Source organism: Ammodytes marinus, assembly GCF_949987685.1.
Source record: "Ammodytes marinus genome assembly, chromosome: 4".
Lineage (NCBI taxonomy): Eukaryota > Metazoa > Chordata > Actinopteri > Uranoscopiformes > Ammodytidae > Ammodytes > Ammodytes marinus.
The window spans coordinates 18378335-18399912 of record NC_137233.1 but is presented as its reverse complement, the minus strand read 5'-3'; the positions used below and the strand labels follow the sequence as shown (position 1 = coordinate 18399912).

At 41.5% G+C, this 21578-nt stretch overlaps 1 protein-coding gene across 2 annotated transcripts; it reads left to right on the top strand.

Moving 5' to 3' along the window:
• Positions 1-798: 798 nt before the first annotated feature.
• grm2a (glutamate receptor, metabotropic 2a) lies at positions 799-20782 on the top strand (the record flags this gene model as incomplete). 2 transcript variants are annotated; one of them, XM_080027034.1, is made up of 5 exons in its annotated part: positions 799-1329; positions 10049-10886; positions 12565-13628; positions 19653-19830; positions 20450-20782. In XM_080027034.1, the coding sequence occupies 5 exons, from the start codon at positions 799-801 to the stop codon at positions 20521-20523; spliced, it is 2685 nt and encodes an 894-aa protein (XP_079883160.1). In that variant the 3' UTR covers positions 20524-20782. The 2 variants fall into 2 exon arrangements, with proteins under 2 accessions (XP_079883160.1, XP_079883161.1); XM_080027035.1 differs by having other exon boundaries at positions 964-1329; positions 20456-20782.
• Between the last annotated feature and the right edge of the window lie 796 nt (positions 20783-21578).

Genomic DNA, 21578 nt, shown 5'->3' with positions numbered 1-21578 from the left:
AAGGGGGGTTTCAACCTAAAAAAACATATCCTGAAAGAAGTCTTACACATTGAGTCTTTGACACTGAGCTGTTAGCACACACAAAGAAACCCATTTGGAAGAGGACCCTGCTCTGAACCTGAACTCTGTCTTCCAAAACTTCAACATTATATTAGTTGAATATGTCCAGCATAATGCAGTTCTGACTGTGTGTACCCCTTTAATATTGCCTCTGCATGACAGTAACATCTCAAATGGTCAGTTACCTTATGTCTTAAACCAAATGAAAGAATGGTCCAACCAAAGTTGCTTCATCTCGTCGATTAGTTCACTCCTGTTGCTTGTGTAACAAGTGTGGTGGCTACTGATAATAAACCGTCTTTATTGTTTTTTTTTGTCCTGCATATCACACCCATCATTAATAAGCATCAAAGGATTCAAATATTTACTCACTCGTGCAGATGTCAAATATTGCCATGGGACGAGTCGGTCCCTGGCAGAAAAAAACAATGTTTGTGTGTGAGACAAAGGCGTCATTGTACTCTCTCGCTCAAAGGCTGTGTGACTGAATTTCTCTCTGTTTGATCTGCAGGCTGAAATCTACAGCAAAACTCTGAGGAGGAGAGAAAAAAGGGACGAAGAGGATGGCACAAATGCTGTAAATGGCCTCTGTCAGAATAAAAACACTGGTGCTTTGAGATCTGGTGCAGTTTGTGCCTTTACTGTTCTTTTCTCCTAGAGCATCAAAAGCTAAACCCGCACTGATCAATCAAAAAACCACTGGTGGGACAGTGACCTTTTGTTTTTTTGCCAAGGGATATGTCATTGGGTAGATGCCCTGTGTTAGGGGTGCGCCCTGTGCCCCGACCCTTCTGGCTGCGTTCCCATCTCGGCCTGCTCTGCCTGTGTATATCTCTCTTGGCCCGGGCTGCCCAGGGTTTGCCCGCGGTGGGTTACAACACTGACTCCAAACGGGAGATCACGCTGGAGGGAGACTTGATGATCGGCGGCCTGTTCCCCGTGCACCAGAAGGGCGAGGGGGCCGAGGACTGTGGGAAGATCAACGCTCAGAGAGGCATCCAGAGACTAGAGGCCATGCTGCTGGCCCTGGACGAGATCAACAGAGACGAGCACATCCTGCCCGGGATCAAACTGGGAGCTCACATACTGGACACTTGCTCCAAGGACACCTACGCTCTGGAGCAGTCTCTGGAGTTCGTCAGGGCCTCCCTCACCAAGGTGGACGACAGCGAGTACACGTGCCCCGACGGCTCCTACGCCATCCACGACGACGTCCCTCTGGCCATCTCCGGGGTCATCGGAGGCTCCTACAGTGATGTCTCCATTCAGGTATGGAACTACACAAACTGAATGCTTGGACTGTCTATTGTATCTCCTTGTTATTCATTTTTAATATGCTTTGTCAAGCATCATCTTTGTTTATTGCCGTGAAATGAGCCGGTCAAAAGCTACATTAACTCTGTTAGACATGCTGCAATTTACAAAGGGTGCACTTAACTATACCAGCAGCTATACCGTGGGCTTGAGAGAGAGAGAGAGAGACAGAGGGAGGAGGGAGAAGGGAGAACAACCAAGAGTGAGAGTTTGATGGATGTTCATATAAGCGTCCATTTAGACTTAAGTACCATGTGCAATTACCCCATGCGAGATGTTAACACAGGGACTTAATGAGTATCGGTTGCGCAAGGAGGATCTGTTTACCTGTGCGCCCATGTGCTTGGCTGATCTGATTTAGAAGATCTCTTCTTCCTCTTTGCCGGTAATTCACACCTCAGCAGAGGGTCCTGTCAGAGGCAGACACGCTACAGATGTTGCGCTCTGGAACGGGCTGACAGGATGACTAGTGACGGCATGATTACTCTCAGCAGCAGTGGCTCCTTTTCGGCTCACTCAAGCTGATGCGATGAAAGCTCTGCTAATTGGGTCTCCAGATCTTAGCTGTAATGTGGCTGCCGCGTCAGTGTGTTTCCAGTCATTGTGCAAAGGGAGCGTGTCACATGGAACTTGGATTTGTAAATATCCACAGATGCGCACACATGCCTTAAAGCGTTAACTTGAGCTGATAGGCCTGGCTCAGTCAGCCAGAGGACCGTGTCTGCTGTCTCGGCTGAAGAGTACGGTTCACTTCACTCGTGACACACACCCTCGTGTTCCAGATATCTGCTGCTTTGAGGAAAGGAACACACTTCTGCCCATCCAGAAATAACAGTTGGCTTCCACTGATAAACCATGCAGTATATATTGTAGGAACCCCTGCCAGGGGCTGTAGATTTCCCCAGTGGGCGCTTCAAGACAACTGGCTGGTGGTGGCATCCTTACATCCTTTTAGTCATCATTTGTGGCCAGCAGTAGACAGGTCATCACAGAAATGCCAACAATGAATTAATCACAGTGAATAGTATATAGTAAACTAATTCTAAGTGAGAATATTAAAAGCCTGTCCATTAATGTGGAGAGGTTTAAAACAGTGGATTACAAACAAATTGATATATTTACTTTTATTGAAATTTAATGGTTGAATATTACCATTACCATTGTAATGGAACTTTCTTCCAAAGCAAATCTTATGATCTCTCTAATGTCAAAACACAATGCCCGATAGTACAGTACAGTACGATGCAACATTCTACAAGTGGGGTGCTCCTGGGAAATGACGTAGGAGGAGGATTGAGAGCACCTATATAAGGATTCCTGGTGAAAAGGACAGTGTGGAAATAAAGGATGTGATAAATGAGATGTAATTTTAGTGAAATCCTGCATCTGAGGCTCCTCAGAGAGTACTCTTGTCTCGTGGTAATTTATGGATGTACTATTACAAGCCTGAGGTCTGCCCTAGCTTCTCACTGAATCTTCTTCATCAGTAGGAGGGCACCACAGGATACAGTTCCCTTTCTCACCATAAATAACCCTCTACAGTATATTGGATTGCAGTTCATTTGTAAAGTGGGTGCTAGTGCTCGCTCTTTCTCTTGGCTGGTTGGTAGCAAACATATTAATAGGAATAGGAATTGTGACCAGATAATTCTGCACTCTACACAAGATAACACTACTTCCTTTCCATGCTTAAAAAGAAATCCTGCGGATAATTTAAAGATTTGCTGCGATTTGCTGCGTTTGAAAATAAGCCATGGCCTAGCTCATCTGTTTACATTGGGCTGCTGTGTTTTTCGGGGGACAATATTATGACGCAAAGATATGCATTTGGGGCATGTGAATGTGTGGCATTTCTGTGCAGATAGTATACCATCTGCACATAATGTGTCTGTCCTCTGTAGCTGCCTGTTCCGGGCATAATCCATAGTCAGTCAGACCTTTGCGTGAACCAGTCTGGGTGCGTGCGTGCGTGCGTGCGTGCGTGCGTGCGTGCGTGCGTGTGTATGTGTGTGTGTGTGTGTGTGTGTGTGCGTGCGTTTGTGTGTGTGTGTTTATGTGTGTGTTTGATTTTGAAAGGCAACCGTGCCTGCCCCTGCTCTGTTAAACGAAAAAGCAGCTAAGCCAGATGTATGTGTTTCAACCCGAAAGGCAAGGCAGTTACGGGAGACAACTAACAATATTAGTCTGAAGACCCTTATCGTGATGGCGACATGGTGGTGGAACACGGTGAAGTGACAGGTGGTGAGAACGCCGAGTGCTGTCGAAAATCTGTCACAATGAAGGAGCGCGATGTTGTTGTGCTGCTGGTGTTGTGGTGTGGCAATCTCATATACGGGGGTGGATCTTGGCTGCCGGCCTAGCCATGCTGGCGTTTACATGGGCACAGATTGAGTTAAGTGCGGAGGCGAAGTTCTAACACGCTCTTGCAGCCTGGGTCCTGTCTTCCCCATCTGTGGTCGATGCCTGGCGGTCGGTCGGGTGGTCTGGCAGAGGTGTGCCTGCCTGCTCACACAGAGGGTTTAGAAAGGGATCGAAAGGAGAGATCATGTTTCGCACAAACACTGAGGCAGTGACAGAGACAGATATGATGATCATAGTGGGGGGGGGGAGGGTATAGATGACGAGGGTCTCGTTGTGGCATCATATGGCGTTTAACCATTAGACAAGCTATAAGCCTGTATCTTAAACAGTCACAGGGAAGTCTGTGAAGCCCATCTGCGCAGTTTTGAATGAATATACTCGTAGAGACATGTGTTGAGCCTTGAAGAACACTTCCCTGTGGTCTTATGAAGCAGCAAGTTATTGGTGCAAGGCGTCAAAATGACCTTGTGATGACATGCAGCACTGACTGGATGTTTACCTATATGAGAAAGTCAGTAATGGTGTTGTATACTGAAAGCAAAATTCCTCTAATCATAAACAATTTCTGATTTTTTTTTAGTATGCATCTAGTATATGAATATTTCTGGATGCAGTGGTTTTATAGCAGGAACCTAAGCCGTATTACTCCTCAGTGTCCTTGAGGCATTGGTTAATCACAGATGTATTATATTCCACCATTACAGTCAAGGAACATCCAGCCTCGGGGCTGGCTTCTGATTAATGCATGGAAGGGACTCCACTATTGTTTCCCTGACAGCAGCCTGTGCTGCTAAATATGACTTACTATTAGGAGAGCATCCCCCAGGAAAAACATCATAATCACCACGTCGCATTCGAAGAACAACACCTCTGGAATGCCAAATACCCAAACGCTCACAACAAAAATCTATTCAGACATGAAACAGCAGAGACAGAGGAAATGTATTGGACCCAATAAGCAAACAATGCAGCACTAGCCACTCTGATTCGGATCAGCGCACAGAAAATGAGTATCTGTTGTGGGGTATTTGGATGAAATACCATTGTTTAATGGTACCTTTGGGAGTTAATTGGAATATTTTAGCCGACTGTCTAAGATGCGGCCATTTTTAATGATTAACGAGACAGGAGAAGGCACACTCACAGGGAAAACATGCTGAAATGTAAGGGTATGGATCCTGATATGAACACACTGCTTGACATTTGCAGACTAAACCGTGTGAGCGGAATAATAAGATAAATTTATGAGCTTTCAGCGAGCTGAAGAATCTCATATTTTATCATCCACAAACAACCCTATTTTTAGAACTCTCTTCATCCGCATGTAGACAGTGGCAATCTCTCATGGGTCATACAAAGGTTTTAAACATGGATACACACATGACATAATTCATGCCAGAGAGAACAATTATGATGAAATGTATCAGTAACGCCATGCAGTGTAAATGCATGATTCATGGGTAAAAGTAAAGAACGTGCTCCGAAAAACGTAAATAATTCACACGTGATTGGATTATTCAGTGGCTTGGCAGAACGCACTATTTGTGCCGTTGAAAATAAATATCATGCCGACCGCACAAAGTCAATGAACGTTTACAAATATCGATTAGATGTAGACGATGGGATGGCATGAAGTCAGCTGGACCTCACTTTGGTTTGTCATCTTTATGATTTTTAGTTCAACTAAAAAGCTCCTTCTGGATCACACTGAGCATGTCCGTGATGTTTGACTGATGAGAAGCGATTGGAATAAGATGATGATGCACAGAAGGAAGGAATTAAATGAATGGTGGCGAGTACACGTCAAAGCTTAGTTAGTGACATAAATTATTTGAAGCGCAGCCATATCTTAACATGCGCTGTAGTCTGAATGGTTGCAGTATACTCTGGGGGCTTTGAAAGACAACTGCAGCAGAAAGGAGATTCATATTATTCGACAAGATAGCGGGGGCTAGACCTGATGAAAAAACATCCTTGCTCTAGGTATCTAATATTCCCACCCTGTTAAAGCTGTTGCCAAGCAACTAAACCTTAAAAAAATAAACTAAAACACCCCTGCACTGTATGTGCATGCATGTCCGTTCTTCATGTGTTTGCATGTGTGTTTCGGAGCGCTGCAGTGGACTGTATATGTGTGATATTGAGTGAAGTTAAGGACTGCCGCTCTGGGAATACAGTGTTATTGCTGTAGAAGCACACTGAGACAGTCTTCTGGGAAGAGCAGATGGGCTTTTCATGTAGAAAAAATCCTGACATCTCTACAAAGTAGGCCTGATATTTCCAGGACCAGGACACTCTCTCAGCCCCTGTATACACTGTATCTTACCCTGTTATTTGACCATTGCCCCAACCTTGTCCCTTCTTAGAGGCTGTGGTGAGAAAGTGAGATAATACGGCTGTAATAATCACGCAAAGAGTATTTAATAATCAAGCAAAGAGTATTTAATAATCAAGCAAAAGAGTATTCAATCAAACAACAGAGGCTTCATGTTCTATCCAGTAAGAACATGGAGGTCCATCCGACCTAGCAAGCCCCGCGATGACTTTCTGAGAAGAATGGCAAGGAACAGTTCAGGGCTCGGGGGCCTATCCGAAAAGTCCAATCTCCTAACCTATAAGCCTCCTTTCCTATGCCTTAACCCCTAAACGTCATCGGGGTTAAGGAGAGATGAAAGGTGCTTCCTATCGAACATAGGAAAGGACAGCGCTGTTTCAAATGAATTCGACTCCACTTTTAAATTGCACATGGGCAGTGACAGTCTGAAATATGGTAAATTGTGGTATTCGCTGGTTCGCTATGGTGCCTTCGGGGTATCTCTATGGAAACAGCATACAACAGCTGAAAAAGAGCAATCCTGTTACTCGTTGTCACTGTGTCAAACGCAGCTAACAGGTCCTGTATGCTCATTGCCCATTGCTTGGGAGGAAACCACTGTCACAATAATCTGCTTAGTAACAGGCCCTGCAGTGCAAAGCCACCCTGGGCCACTTCTTAATTTTCCTAATTGAATAAGGTGGTGTCTGATGCAGGATGATCCCTAGCTGTAGATATGATACTGTAAGCCGATCCGTGTGGCTAAAGCCTGAGGCATATATACTTGCAATTTAGTGTTATGATTCTTGCTTTCAGTGCAAGAAACAATTCCTTGAAGAGATTTTGGGAGTCTGTCTGTGTTCAGAATCACCTTGTGCGTAAACTCTGAGATTCTATAACCAACTTCCTCCTACTGCCTAAATAAAATGAAAAAGGTCAAAAAAGGCTAACCTTTTCCTTTTCTTTTTAATACTTCAACATTAAAAAACAACACAAAACAATTAAGAAAACTGAGAAATGACAAGTTCTTCTGCGTACATGTGTTGTACAGCATACTGTACCAACACCACACCCTAACTTACTGAACTAATAGATTAGATATTACAAGTTGCTTTTGAGCAATGGAATGATGTGCCTTTTGTAGTAACTAATATTGTAAGACATTGAAAGCAGGTAAAATAACTAAATTTACAAAAAAGACTTCATTAAAAACAAAGCTAAAGTAACCATATTTTCGCTTTAATTTCCAGTTTATACACATTCATATTGAAATAAATTTACTGTATGATATGTCGCTGTGCGCAAATTGTGGATTCTGTTTAAATATAAGGAAATACATTCTCACAGCCTGACTAAAACCTGCAGGTGTAGGCAGGAAGTCACAAATCCCTCAAAGAGCTTTTGCTTTAAGCGTACATTTCTGAAGGATATAAACTTGCCCTGGATGGAGTTTACATTTCTCTCTCTTCTGGGGCCGCCTTTTACATAATTTTTTTCTTTATATCAATAGACTTCTACCTCGGGCTCTTGTATGTTTTTCTTGTCCACTAATTTGGGGAAATGGTGCATCTTAATGGCAAAAAAACAAAAAAGGCTTTCCACATGACAAAGATCATATATCATATAAGTTATCCTTATGAAGAGAGTGGTCACTGGTCATGGAATTCATATCTCCATCATGCTCCTGGTGTCAGGTGAGGTGTAGTCTGGCTGAACCGTTTCCGCCAGTGTCTATTGGCAGCGCTAACCCTAAGTAAACTGACTTGGTCAGTTCACTCAAAGTACACACAATACATTTCAAGACATTGACCGGACTCAATATAAAACAAATTTTGTTTCGGACAGTAATGAAATGTAATTATGAGCGAATTATGGGGAATTTTATGTAGTTTCTAATAATGAATTGAGGGATGTGAACAATAAACTCTTCCAGGTGCATTTCTTCCTAGCAAGCTGCTGGCAGCTGTTTCCCCACATGGTGAGAAAGGCTGTCAAGGCAGTTTAAGGAGAGAGACAATTTAATGAAGAAATGTGATTATTAACCCGCCTGCATAATCAGGGTTCCTCCAGCTGACCTGAAAATGGTTCAGGGGAAAGCAAACTTTGAACTGATATCAAAAGCTCATTCATGTGTTTCAACAATGTGGTTCTCCCTTCAATTTATTAATTTTTTCTCTCAGTTTCTACACCACAGTTGAGTTAGCTTTTTTTTGTTTGCCCAGTCGCTCTTGATTATGTTGTTGCATTTCATTTTTCGGTGCAAAGTTGTCGCATTAATTCCAAAAAATCTGGTGTTCTGAAAATCATTTCAAGACTCCATGATTAAAAACCACTGAGCCCCGTCACACCAGATTTATTGCACATCTCAGTGTATTGCCCTCTTTTTCAGTGGGGATATACATATTATTAATCAATTAATTGTCTGTTTAACTCGACCTGTCTGTTCACCTGTGTTTTATATATATATAATTGTTATTTTCATACTTGCTGCTGGGAGTAACTATTAGGTTAAAAAATGAATACAGTGCATACAGTGTACACTGTATGTAATATTTGGTATCTTTGTGTGAGTGCTTTTTATGTGTGATTAACAGTAGCCACTTTAGATAATATGTTTAGTTTGGTCCTTCCCAACCACAGTGTAGAATATTTCAAATATTTATAGTAGGCTATACATCATGATATGGTCCTGGGAGAGTTTATCTTGCCTTAAAATATAAAACATACACTTATACATACACTACAATGACCTGTAGTAATCCACTGCTAGAACAACATGACAATTCAATGAAATTACCCGATTTCATTTTAATGTCATACTTATCATACTAGACAGACAATAGGGGTGATAAATTCCACATAGTGGTTACATTTGAATGTGAGTTTCCTCTCTGACTTTCTTCAGGTTTTATTCATTGCCAATCCAGATGTTGTGCCATGAGTGTGGTAGTGTGTGAGAACTGGCATTACTGTCGACCCGATTTAGGTTGGCATTCTTTTGACTGATCAGACTGGCTCCCATAGACCTCCACAGTAGTGCCTGCAGCAAAAACTAATCAGTAGCTGCTTCTGCACACCGTGTGCAGTGTCAGGACGCTGAAAAAATCCTATTAAAACCAAAAACGCAGAGTTTCAATATTCTTTTATACTCTATCCCCGTTCAACTTCTCAATCACTGCGGTCAACCCCTCTCTGTCTCTTCCTGTCTACTTTACTCTTCTCTGCACAGCAGAATTTGTGCAAATCTGAAAATATGCAAATGTTTTTAAGTAATGTAAATTGTAGTCGTGGTGACAAACAGCTACAGTACATATGTTTTGGTTCACACTCGTGACAGCATTACAGATGAGAAAAGATGGGGTAGACAATAATATAATTTTTGAATGTCAGATCTTACCACTTCTTACCACACAGGAGAGTTAAGTTGTGAAAGGGCCTAGCAGGGATGCAGTGAAGAAATTAGTCTGAATCGACAGAGTCTTACCCTTGGCAGGTGTACATTTCTGTCAACTATAATATGTTAACTACCAGTTTTTCAACAAATTAATATATTGTCCTTCATCAAGGATACATACAATACCCTTAATTAAGGTTTATTGATATTGTAAGACTCATTTAAAGGTGCACTATGTTGTTTTTTTTGGGAGGGGGATTTGTTTACATTTGCAGAGCCTGTAGTTAGTTCAGAAAAAATATTTTCTCAAAATTATTTTGAGGATCCTGGAAACAAACCTAAGACTAGAATATGTTTGGAAACCAAACTGTGGGCCCTGCTGCTGTAAACAACAACAGTGAAACAGTAACTTGGTACAGTAGCTTTCTAACTTCAAACTGTGTTCCAGGGATCCAATTTTCCTGTGAAGAAAGTTTGTTTATTCAGTTATGAGAATATACCTTAGAAAATATTTACTGCTCTGAAACACCCAAAGTTACATAGTGCACCTTTAAGCTTCATAAATAATAATAATTCGGATGCCTTTTTTTTTTTACCTTGTGCAGGTGGCCAACCTTCTGCGACTTTTCCAAATCCCTCAGATCAGCTATGCTTCCACCAGTGCCAAGCTCAGCGACAAGACCCGCTACGACTACTTTGCCCGCACCGTGCCCCCTGACTTCTACCAGGCCAAGGCCATGGCGGAGATCCTGCGTTACTTCAACTGGACGTACGTCTCCACGGTGGCATCAGAGGGGGACTACGGTGAGACCGGCATCGACGCATTCCAGCAGGAGGCTCGCGCGCGCCAGATCTGCATCGCCACTTCGGCCAAAGTGAGCCGCTCCATGAGCCGCTGGAGCTACGAGAACGTCATCCGCTCGCTGCAGCAGAAGTCCAACGCCAAGGTGGTCATCCTGTTCACGCGCAGCGAGGACGCCCGCGAACTGCTGGTGGCCGCCAACCGCATGAACGTCTCCTTCACCTGGGTGGCCAGTGACGGCTGGGGAGCGCAGGAGAGCGTGGTGAGAGGCAGCGAGGCCGTGGCAGACGGGGCGTTCACCATCGAACTGGCTTCCTATCAGATCCCCCAGTTCAACGACTACTTCACCGGCCTGCACCCGTATAACAACACCAGGAATCCCTGGTTCAGAGAGTTCTGGGAAAACCAGTTCCAATGCAGCCTCCACGACCTGGGCTGTGGCAAGCACTCACTGCGCGAGACTCCGTTTCAGCCCGAATCCAAGATCATGTTTGTGGTGAACGCGGTCTACGCAATTGCCGCCGCCTTGCATAACATGAGGCAGGCCCTGTGCCCCAACTCCACCACGGTGTGTGAGGCCCTCAAACCAGGCAACGGCAGGAAGTTTTACAGGGACTACATTCTCAAGGTCAAGTTTGATGGTGAGTAAATCTTCATGAACAAATGTTGTCACAGTGGTGCTTAAGTTATATGAAGTTTCATAATGTAAAGCAGCTCTCTTTTACCTTATTATTCCCTCATCTGTATAGAGCTCCATAAAAACTTTAATATAATATTTTATTTCCCCAAGTGCACTCTACACTGGTGCCAGATGAAGTTATATCAATTTAGATTAATTGTACCACTGTTCATATAAAATGTTGAATTAGTGCCGCAATCATTCTGCATGGTTATACACTCCAGCTGCATAAAAGCTCTGCAATGATTTAATTAGCAAATATGAAACAATTTCCTCGCCCTCATGCTTGGAGGCCCATTTTATGCATCTTGATGTAATTGTCAATAGAGAGAGGGTTCTTGAGTTTCTGCAGATGCTGAGCACGCAAACATTTCCTTTTCTAATTCTATCACTGTCAGAAATCAGCTGCATTGTCTGTTCCTTCGATTTTTGGAAATACTGACATTTAGATGGGAGATAGAGGAGGACCAGTTTGCTCTTACAGCAGTTTTTGTTTCTGCTCCTTGGGATTTGTTAAAAAAAACAAAAAACAAAACACTCAGGATTCTACTATCTAGAGACATCGAATTGGATTTGAGGTCTTAAATGAGTAAATCCCTGTAGGCATAGTAGCCCCCTAAGCAGTTGAGTTTGGCTGCGAGATAAATAAATCATGAAAAACCTTACTCTTTGGTTTGATTGAGAATTTTGAGAAACAGTCACTGTACAAAATGCCTGACTTGACTTAGCGATACAAATGTGATTGAGGAAGGAGATATTTAGCTGAAGAAAATATGCACATTAATCATTAATATAAAGATCTCCAATACAGCAAAGTCCTCTTTCCCTCCAGTCCACAAAAACTCTGTCCATCAAACCTGGTTGGAAGAGAGGGGTGTACACAGAGACATTCGGAAGCCCAAATTAGTTTTTCACTTGTGTTAAAATCTTCGGGGAGTTTCTAAGAATGAAGTTAAGGCGAAGTTGTTTATACGATAGGTGAGCGTGAGAAAAAAAGCAATGCTGGGAAAGGGGTGTCAATCTTCAGCCATAGAGGGGAGACAGCAGCTCTGTCATTACCTGGGGGTATAGCTCATTGCCAGTATCTGAGAGCCCAGTATAATGATGCCTAAGAACAGGTACGCCAAGACTGTCCACCTTTAATTCCTTTTTCAAATGAGCTTTGGAGATGCGAGGTGGTTTTATTTGCCCAGACAAATGAATTGATGACTGAATATATTTGTTTTAAGAACGACACTGCTACTTCAATTTAGGTCGATTTAAATTGGATAATGAGGTTTATTTCAGCCTTGAATTTGTGAGGAAAATTAAACATTATTCTATAAATGCCTACAGTATGTCTAATGTGCCATCTATCTGGAATTATCATTACAGTAAACATGTGGCGTCCATCATGTCCATACTGTGAGACATATCCACGGTCAGCAGAGACACTAAAATAAGCAAAGAGATGAAAGTAATATGAGACTGTCCTTCTAAGATATGAGTTGATGCATGGTGCAAAATCCAACTGTTCCAAATATAACAAATGTTAATATTTATGCTTAATTTTACTTTGACAGTTTTCATATTGTAGTTGCCCTCACAATGGCCCCGTTATACCTGTTATTTTCTAAATCCGCTTGTTTTTTGACTTTCAGCACCATTCCGTCCCCCGGACACGGAAAATATGGTTCGCTTTGATGGCTTCGGGGACAGCCTCGGCCGTTACAACATTTTCCACTACCACAAAGAGGACGGGCACTACGTCTACCGCAAGGTGGGCTACTGGGCTCAAAGTCTGACCCTGAACACAACCCTCATCCCCTGGGCTGGCCTGGTAGCGCCAACCTCCCAGTGCAGCGATCCGTGCCGTAAGAACGAGGTGAAGAGCATGCAGCCCGGCGACGTGTGCTGCTGGATCTGTATCCCCTGTCAGCCCTACCAGTATCTGCAGGACGAGTTCACCTGTGCCGACTGTAGCTTTGGTCGGTGGCCCCTCGCCAACCTGACGGGCTGTTACGATCTGCCGGAGGAGTACATCCGCTGGGAAGACGCCTGGGCCATTGGACCCGTCACCATCTCCTGTCTGGGGATGATGTGTACGCTCTTTGTCGTGGGCCTCTTCCTCAAACACAACGAGACGCCCGTGGTGAAGGCCAGCGGACGGGAGCTCTCCTACATCCTGCTGCTGGGAGTGTTGATGTGTTACAACATGACCTTCATCTACATCGCCAAACCCTCCACGGCGGTGTGTACTCTGCGCCGGCTGGGCTTAGGCACCTCCTTCGCCGTGTGCTACTCGGCCCTCCTGACCAAGACCAATCGCATCGCTCGGATCTTCAGCGGGGTGAAGGACGGAGCCCAGCGGCCTCGCTTCATCAGCCCGGCCTCCCAGGTGGCCATCTGTGGAGCTCTGATCTCCTGCCAGCTGGTGGTGGTGGTGGTCTGGCTGGTGGTGGAGGCCCCCGGGGTGAGAAAGGAAGTGAGCCCGGAGAGGAGAGACGTGGTCACTCTTAAGTGCAACAGCAGGGACTCCAGCATGCTGGTGTCGCTCACCTACAACTGCATCCTCATCATCCTCTGCACAGTCTACGCCTTCAAGACCCGCAAGTGCCCCGAGAACTTCAACGAGGCCAAGTTCATAGGGTTCACCATGTACACCACCTGCATCATCTGGCTGGCTTTCCAACCGATTTTCTACGTTACCGCCAGTGACTACAGGGTGAGTCATCATGTCAAGTTATTCCTGCTTATTTCCTAAATTAAAAAATACAGACTATGGTAATGATTTTTGAATTGAATTATTTGTTCATATGGTTAATCTTAGCAGAATACATTCTAGCAGATAATGACTTCTTCTAGGCTTGAATTTGGATTTTCATATGCGTGAAATGACAAACTCGTGTCTGCTATTATTGATTCAGCAGTCGGCCTTGTCTGTGTTGCACTTGCCTGTGGCTTCAAGGAATATATATTTTTTATTGCTGCCTTGCTTTATATTCTGCATAATTGGCCGCATACCAAATATTGTCAGTTTCTCTCCTGACAAGAAATATAACTGAATATTTGTAGCTTTAAAGATTCAATCTGAATGAATTAAATTAGACTAAAGTATCAAATATGGATGCTCAAGTCATGCAAAACTATAAATGTAACCGCAGGAAAAGTTTAAATGATGGTATGACTTTGGTAGTGTTTTGTCAATAAGTATTGTAGGTTTTCTAAAAACCTAAGACAAATAAACGTGCATTGATTTGTTGAAATTAACAGGAAAAATGCAGGGAAGAGACAAAGTCATTCACATCTTCCCTTAATCAAAGTAATTTAACCATTCCATCCTCTCACATTTCCACAATAATGGGCCTCATTCAGGTACGCTTAATTGCAAATATGTGCTTTAAACCATCAGTTCCATCTTTATAAAGCCTAAATCTATGATTCTTTAATATTTTAGCTTGACTTAATTTGTTTGTACGAATTTAGAACTGCCTTTATCGCTTTCACTTTCACACTCATTTCTTGGAAATATCCCACTTGGGGGATATTGGTCCAATAACTGCAGTGAGTTCCTCATCTTCCTTGTCCTTCACCGGTTTCCTTCTTTCTCTTCTGGTCTGTTTTTTCATGTTTTCACATCAACTTTAATGTCAAACCATTTCTTTTTTTACCTAAAGCCACAGTCTGTATCTCAGGGGACACAACATTCAAAGCCTCGGTTATTACAGTTTTTCTCAGTTGCTTTGGTGCTTTTCTCAGATCAGAATGAAAATTCTCATAACTATTAGTTCAACCTCCGCAACATTTAGTCATTTGAGCACATCATAGTAGCAATTTCTCCTTCCTCTGAACAAATTGCAAATGCTTTTGGACATGTATCAGTTGCTTTCATACAATTCTCTGCTGTTTTATAACATTGTCATTTGCTTATGTCATGTCAGTCAAAATTAACTATACTTATGGATGCTGAATAGTCGTTCCCAATAAAACTAATAGTCTTCATTTCATTGCTTGAGTCATTACATACGAAATTGTTGAACTAGTTATCAAATTCTGTCAAGCAAATTTTATACCTTTTCTTTATCATAAATACTTTCCTCGCTGCATTGCAAGGGATAATATCCGTTGTGATGTAGATGAAAATATGTGGCCAAACAGACAGGAACGTCTGGATGTGCCAGAATGATTTACCTATATACTGTATGTTCAGTTACAATATGTCCTGTTATATTGTTCACATTTGTGCACAGCTCTACCAAAAGGGTGTTTTTTTATGTTTGTTCTAAATAAGTGACTGAAGTGTATTTTTCTTTTGCACAATGCTGTAGAATTGCAAAGAACATACGTATTCAGTGTATTTTACTCACTTACTCCCCTAACTACAGCAATGTGTAACTTTACTGTAGTTTTCAAATGGCTGTACAAGTAGTGTATAGTGCTGTCTTGAGCATTTTCAGGTAGTGTCACCGAGTTCTGACCTTTTTTTTGCATTGGAAAACACTGAGAGAATAAACTGTCATAATGAAAACATGACAAAGCCATTTGACTATCTTGTTCATAAACGATGGTGTCAAGACTTCTTATTTTGATCACACTGGCAGTTTCATTGACATGAATACTTGCTTTTGAGGAATAGACTATCCATTTTGAGCAAGTGACGTACTTTTGCAGGTTATCCACTAGGTTTTGCAGTTTGCACTAATTGTTTTGAGAAATGCACTAACTGCTATGCAAATGTTAATAGTGATGTGAGAAAAGCACCAAAGCGACTGAGAAAAACTGTAAAGCCCATGCCTCTTTTTTTCATTGTTTTTTTTTTTACTGTCTACAATCCAGAGGAAACTCTATCAGGTATACCTCAATGCAAAACAATTTCCTCACAAAGAGTGAAGGGGGCATGGCGGTAGGCTGATAGCAAATAGTTGGCACTTTCCGCACCAACCACAGTTCAGAATGATTCTGAATAACTAGATACACTTTTATTTAGTACTGCAAATGGATGGATGGATGGATGGATGGATGGATGGATGGATGGATGAATAGATAGATAGATAGATAGATAGATAGATAGATAGATAGATAGATAGATAGATAGATAGATAGATAGATAGATAGATAGATAGATAGATAGATAGATAGATAGATAGATAGATAGATAGATAGATAGATAGATAGATAGATAGATAGATAGATAGATAGATAGATGGATAGATAGACTGTGTGTGTGTGAATTTATGGAACCTGGAACCCTGTAAAGCGCTTTGAGTCACAGAGAAATAAAGTGCATAAATCCAATCCATTATTATTATCATTATTATTATAGATAGATAGATAGATATATAGATAGATAGATAGATAGATAGATAGATAGATAGATAGATAGATAGATAGATAGATAGATAGATAGATAGATAGATAGATAGATAGATAGATAGATAGATAGATAGATAGATAGATAGTTGTGTGTAACATGGTAACAAAGCAAACTGGGGATTCACAAGATTCAGATACTGACCCTGTGCTGTGTGCTGAATGAATACTGATGGTTATCTGTAGGCACTGGAACACACTGTGCACTGAATTGGTAGAACTTCAGATAAAAAGGGTGTCCTGAGTCATTGGGTTTGTATTCCTCTGGGGTGTGAACAGCATGCAGTGTGAGACAGAGGCAGAAGGTAGAAATGGACAGAGGAATCCCCTGACACAGTGGCCTCTGCAGAAACATGGGGAAGGCAGGCAAAGACCATGAGGGGCTGAAAGGGAACTGAACGTCCCTGTGTGTCTGTGTGCGTAGCTGTGTGGAATGGGGCGTGAAAGGCTGCGATGCTGAGTCCCAGCTGTGCCCTCTGTCCTGGGAGACTCAAGTGGGGCTCAGAGGAACCCTTCCTCCAGACCCTCCAGGCAACGCGGGGCAATTCACAGCCCATACACGCAAAATAAGTCCCCTTTGACCAATGAATAATTACTGAAGCAACTGAGATGGCACGATGTGTCTCTAGTTTTTTCCCCCAGGTAACCCGTGTTACTTGTGTTCTCCTAGTTTTACACCACTTCTCAAATTGTTGTCACAGCCTGATACTAAACTTCACCTGAATAAAAAATACGGATTTGACTGTGGGCTGTCATGAAATGTTAAATCAAACTAAATACAGTCTACTGAGCCATGAATAACACATTTGATTACTAGTATATGAAATATTGAAGATGTTCCGGCGCTAGAGCTCTCCTCATATACCAGTGCTGGTCATCTCATCTCAGCAGCAAACACACTACTGATTAAAACGCCACTGCAGTCAAAAGTCATCCACAGTGGACCTACAAATAGTACTAAAAGACAGAAAAGTATTGGCTGTGATCTTGACAACCGCTGCCCCTCAAATTAACGGATCCTTTTTAGGAACAACTGCATTATTTGTTATCCCTGCCGGTTAAACTCCTTTGACTGAGGACAACACCATAGTGTTTTGGCTCCAGATTGCTACAGAATGGGGCCCGCTGATGGTGTCTCCTCACACATAACGCAGCATAACACACAGGTATCAGCTCTCAAAATGTTCAACAAAAGAGTTGACCCAGGGAGTGCCTCTCTACATAATGTAGAGGGAATGCAGGAATACATCTAAAAACACAGCATTAGTGGAAGAGATACAATTACAACAGTACACTATCTAGATAAGCTGATGGGTTTTGTCTAATTTAACATCCATGGTAGCCTACCAAGACTGGGTTTTGGCTGGTTGATCCAATAAAGCTTTGCAATAAACGCACAGCACAGAGCGCAATAACAGAAGGATTCTCATCTCCGCTGTGAGGTTCTCTGGAGGAATGAAGTTACCTAAACACAGCATTATTTATATATGGAGCAACAGTGCCGTATTTGTTTAATATTACACTACCTTGAAAGTCCAAACATGGTAAAAAAAAATTGTGAACTGAGACTAGCAGGAACCATAGTAGCCATGCGTTACATTCTGCTCTCCACACATGAACACGAGACATCTGGAAATATAATTCTGCAAAGGCAGATTCGTTGTCCTCTGCTCTTCCAAAGCAACATCTAGTAAATTATTAAAACCACTTAACAGGTCATGCCTAAGGAGTACTGTCGCTGGTTTTATTCAAAACTATTTCTGAAATAAGTAGAGGACATTTAGCCTCTGTGCTCGTTGCTATTGCTCAGATTGTTTTACGTATAACCTGTCACTTTAAGTTTGTAGGATGCGCTTATTTATTCCATGTTTCCAAATACTCAGGTCAGAAATATAGTAAAGGAAAAAATGGTAATGGTGGATTTTTGAAAATATACATCTCAACCCAGAAACGGAGAGCATCAGTGTGTGTGTACTTTTTTCAGAGTCGGCGTGACGTGAATTTTAATGTTGAATTCATTGCACATGGCAACCTGCAAGAAATCTCAAGATACAGAGATCGGCCTTTAGTCAGTAACCACTATGTTGCAAACAGATATATCAAATATAGTAATATTGATGCTTATCAGTCCCTATTGTAATCAATTGATGAATATTGTTACAGCTATTATGTATTGTAAGAGTGTTAGACACTGATAAACATTTATTTAAGGTGATTAAAAATTTAACTTTGTGTCAATTTGATCCATGCCTAAACTGAAGGCTGAAGGCTGTTCCTTTGTTATTTTCATTTTATCTTGGTTTATCATCTCAGTTTCATGCACAGTGCAATACTTGGTGCCAATATTATTTTAATATCAACATTAGCATTCAGGGTGATGACAGACACCTGCTGTGCCTTGCGAAAATGGGATGCATCTGCCACATCACCACACTTCACTGGGCTGTATCCTGTTATCCAGAAAAAAAGAAAGAAAGAAAAAAAGAAAGCTGCATGCAGACTGGAAACGATGGAGCATGACACATAGAAAGATGTGGGCAGGGTGAGAGGAAAAAGGAGGGAGGGTTACGCCAATGATTGACAAGCCAATAAACAGGTCGCTTAACACCTTCATCTTTCACAGTCCCGGCTGATAGCTTATACCTTCTTTGCCGTCTGTTGCACCTGGCTTTTATTTCACAATTAGATAGATAGATAGATGGATAGATAGGAAAGATGTCTGCATAATTTAGTTTTTCTGACCTCTGAGCCTCTTTCTTATTAAAACGAGTATTTCAGTGTAACAAATGATTGTCAATGGCAATGCTTGATAATGAGATATTGTCTGGTAGTTTTGAACCCTTCTCAGAGAACTTATTAGCTCTATAGATGAACAAACACTTGAATAATCATTTTCCAATGCCAAGATATGTTGCTGAAAACATTCATATTTACTTACGGAATTTGCACACTAAATATTTAGTGTTTAATTTTCTGTTCTGCTCACACAACTGACTCAGGAAGCTTAATAACAATGATTTACGGACGAGGGGTGGGATTTAATAAGTGTGACATTTTTCCCACTGCTTTTCGAACATGTAATTCCAATCGTCAAGTGTTTGCCACTCATGTATTTAGTTATGCTTTCTATGTTATGTAATATCACTATTTTCTCTATGACAATTTCTGTTTTCTTTTACATGTTCGAAATAAAAATGTCAATCAATTAATCAATCAATCAATCAATCAATCAATCAATCAATCAATCAATAACTCAAATCATTGGGCATCAATGAGTAATATCTGTTAAGCAACAGCTTGAAGCAAGACAACTTAACAGCTCACAGTGGTTTTGTTTTTGTGGTGAGTGAATTTCACACCTCTCTCTTTCCTCCTCAAGGTGCAAACCACCACCATGTGCATCTCTGTCAGTCTGAGTGGGTCGGTGGTGTTGGGCTGCCTCTTCGCTCCCAAGGTCCACATCATCCTCTTCCAGCCGCAGAAGAATGTGTCCAACCTCAGGGTGGCCACAACCCGCTTCAGCGTCACCACCGGCCCCGGCTCCAGTTACTCTCAAGGTACCACCACCACCTGATAAACTGGAAACACCATTGTGCCTATTGCTGAGTTCATTAACAAAACAAACAAAAAAACGGTAATACATTATTATTACTCACAACAACTCTGCCGTAATGCAATGTTATTACATTACCTCTATACGTACTTTATCACTTTTTGAGGCCACCTTTATGATACACCGCTAACGCTGGCTCATGTCTACTCTTTACCATTTTTAAAAATCATGCATTGTTTCTAAATGGTTGGTCTGGTATTCTTTTCTCTCTTTAAATAAACAGTTGGGACTTTTCTATCCGATAAAATACAAATTCCTCATTTATATAAATGTAAAAAAAAATATATAATTGGATGACTCAGAGTGCGCAATAGCTTTTCTGAACAATAAATGAAAAAAGTGTTATTTATTTACACATTACTGCAAAACAATAGATTGAATTACTTCTTGATGTCATTCTACTTATTTGTGTCTTTGTCCACGCACAATGTACAGTATACAGTATGTTCTGTTAACAGAACAGTAGCTCCGTAAAAGAGGAGTGACAGGGAGTGGACCGTGTCTTACATACTGTATCGGCATTGATTGTGTAATCCAAAATCATTTTTGTTCATGTTTTGCAGCATCAGTCTCCAATGTTGTTCCAACGGTGTGTAATGGACGAGAGGTGGTGGACTCCACAACATCCTCCTTGTGAAGATGAGCCGAGTTCCTTTGCCAAACATTGTAAACAGAGTTATATAATCACTAGTACTGATTCAGGTGTCTCAGATATTAAAGAGGTTGTTGTCCTCAAAGTGCTGTGAGTACAATGTCCCAATTATTTTCATCTTGTTCTTTGACTCGTAGCGATTTTAAATGAGATGCCAATAAAGTCGCATATAGCCCTCGTTTTTATTGAAGATTCTACTTGCAACAATGGAATACATTATAGTAAATCTGTTAAATGTAATATATACCAGACGTTTTTAATGTAGATTTTGGTGAACCAGTTTGTGCTTTTATGTAAATAAAATGTGTTTTTTATTAATACCAAGATGACTTATAACTCTGACTATTTCTTTGCACATCATCATGAGATTCAAGTCTGCCCAGCATACTGTCATTCTCCATTGTTACATGATGTGAAACGTCATTTACATCCTTGCCCACTGCTGCAAACAGCTCAATATAATAAGCAAACGGATAGAGCCTATCAACATTATAGGACAAAGCCCTTTGAACTTCTTTACTTTACCTCTCATTCACACGTGCATCATACATACAGCTATACCATGCATCACAAGCATGTGATTGAACCATCAACCCTACTACGAATGGGGGTCCTGCTCATGGGGGATGAGACCCATCCTTTTTTTATTTTTTTATTAAGTTCCTCAACTACATAAAATATAGGATGGTGTTTGTTCAACTACAATTTGGATTCTGGGTTTGAAATCTGAGCTGTCTAATATTTAATCTGAACCATCTGCCAATACCCAATAGTCTCTACATAGAATTTACTAGTACAAATATCATAATATGCTGACATGAGATACAATTCAGTAAAACTGTCCTAACAACACAGCAGGCAGTCTATGATATAACACTGCCATCTTGTGTCCAAATTGTTGGAGTCAGTCTTGTACATTCCAACATGTAGTTAAATGTAAATAGAGTGGTAACACTTTACAATAAGGTACACAAAAAAGAGTAGTCACTCTTCCAAAAAGAGTCTTTACTATTTTAAAGAGTAGCTACTCTTTTTTGGAA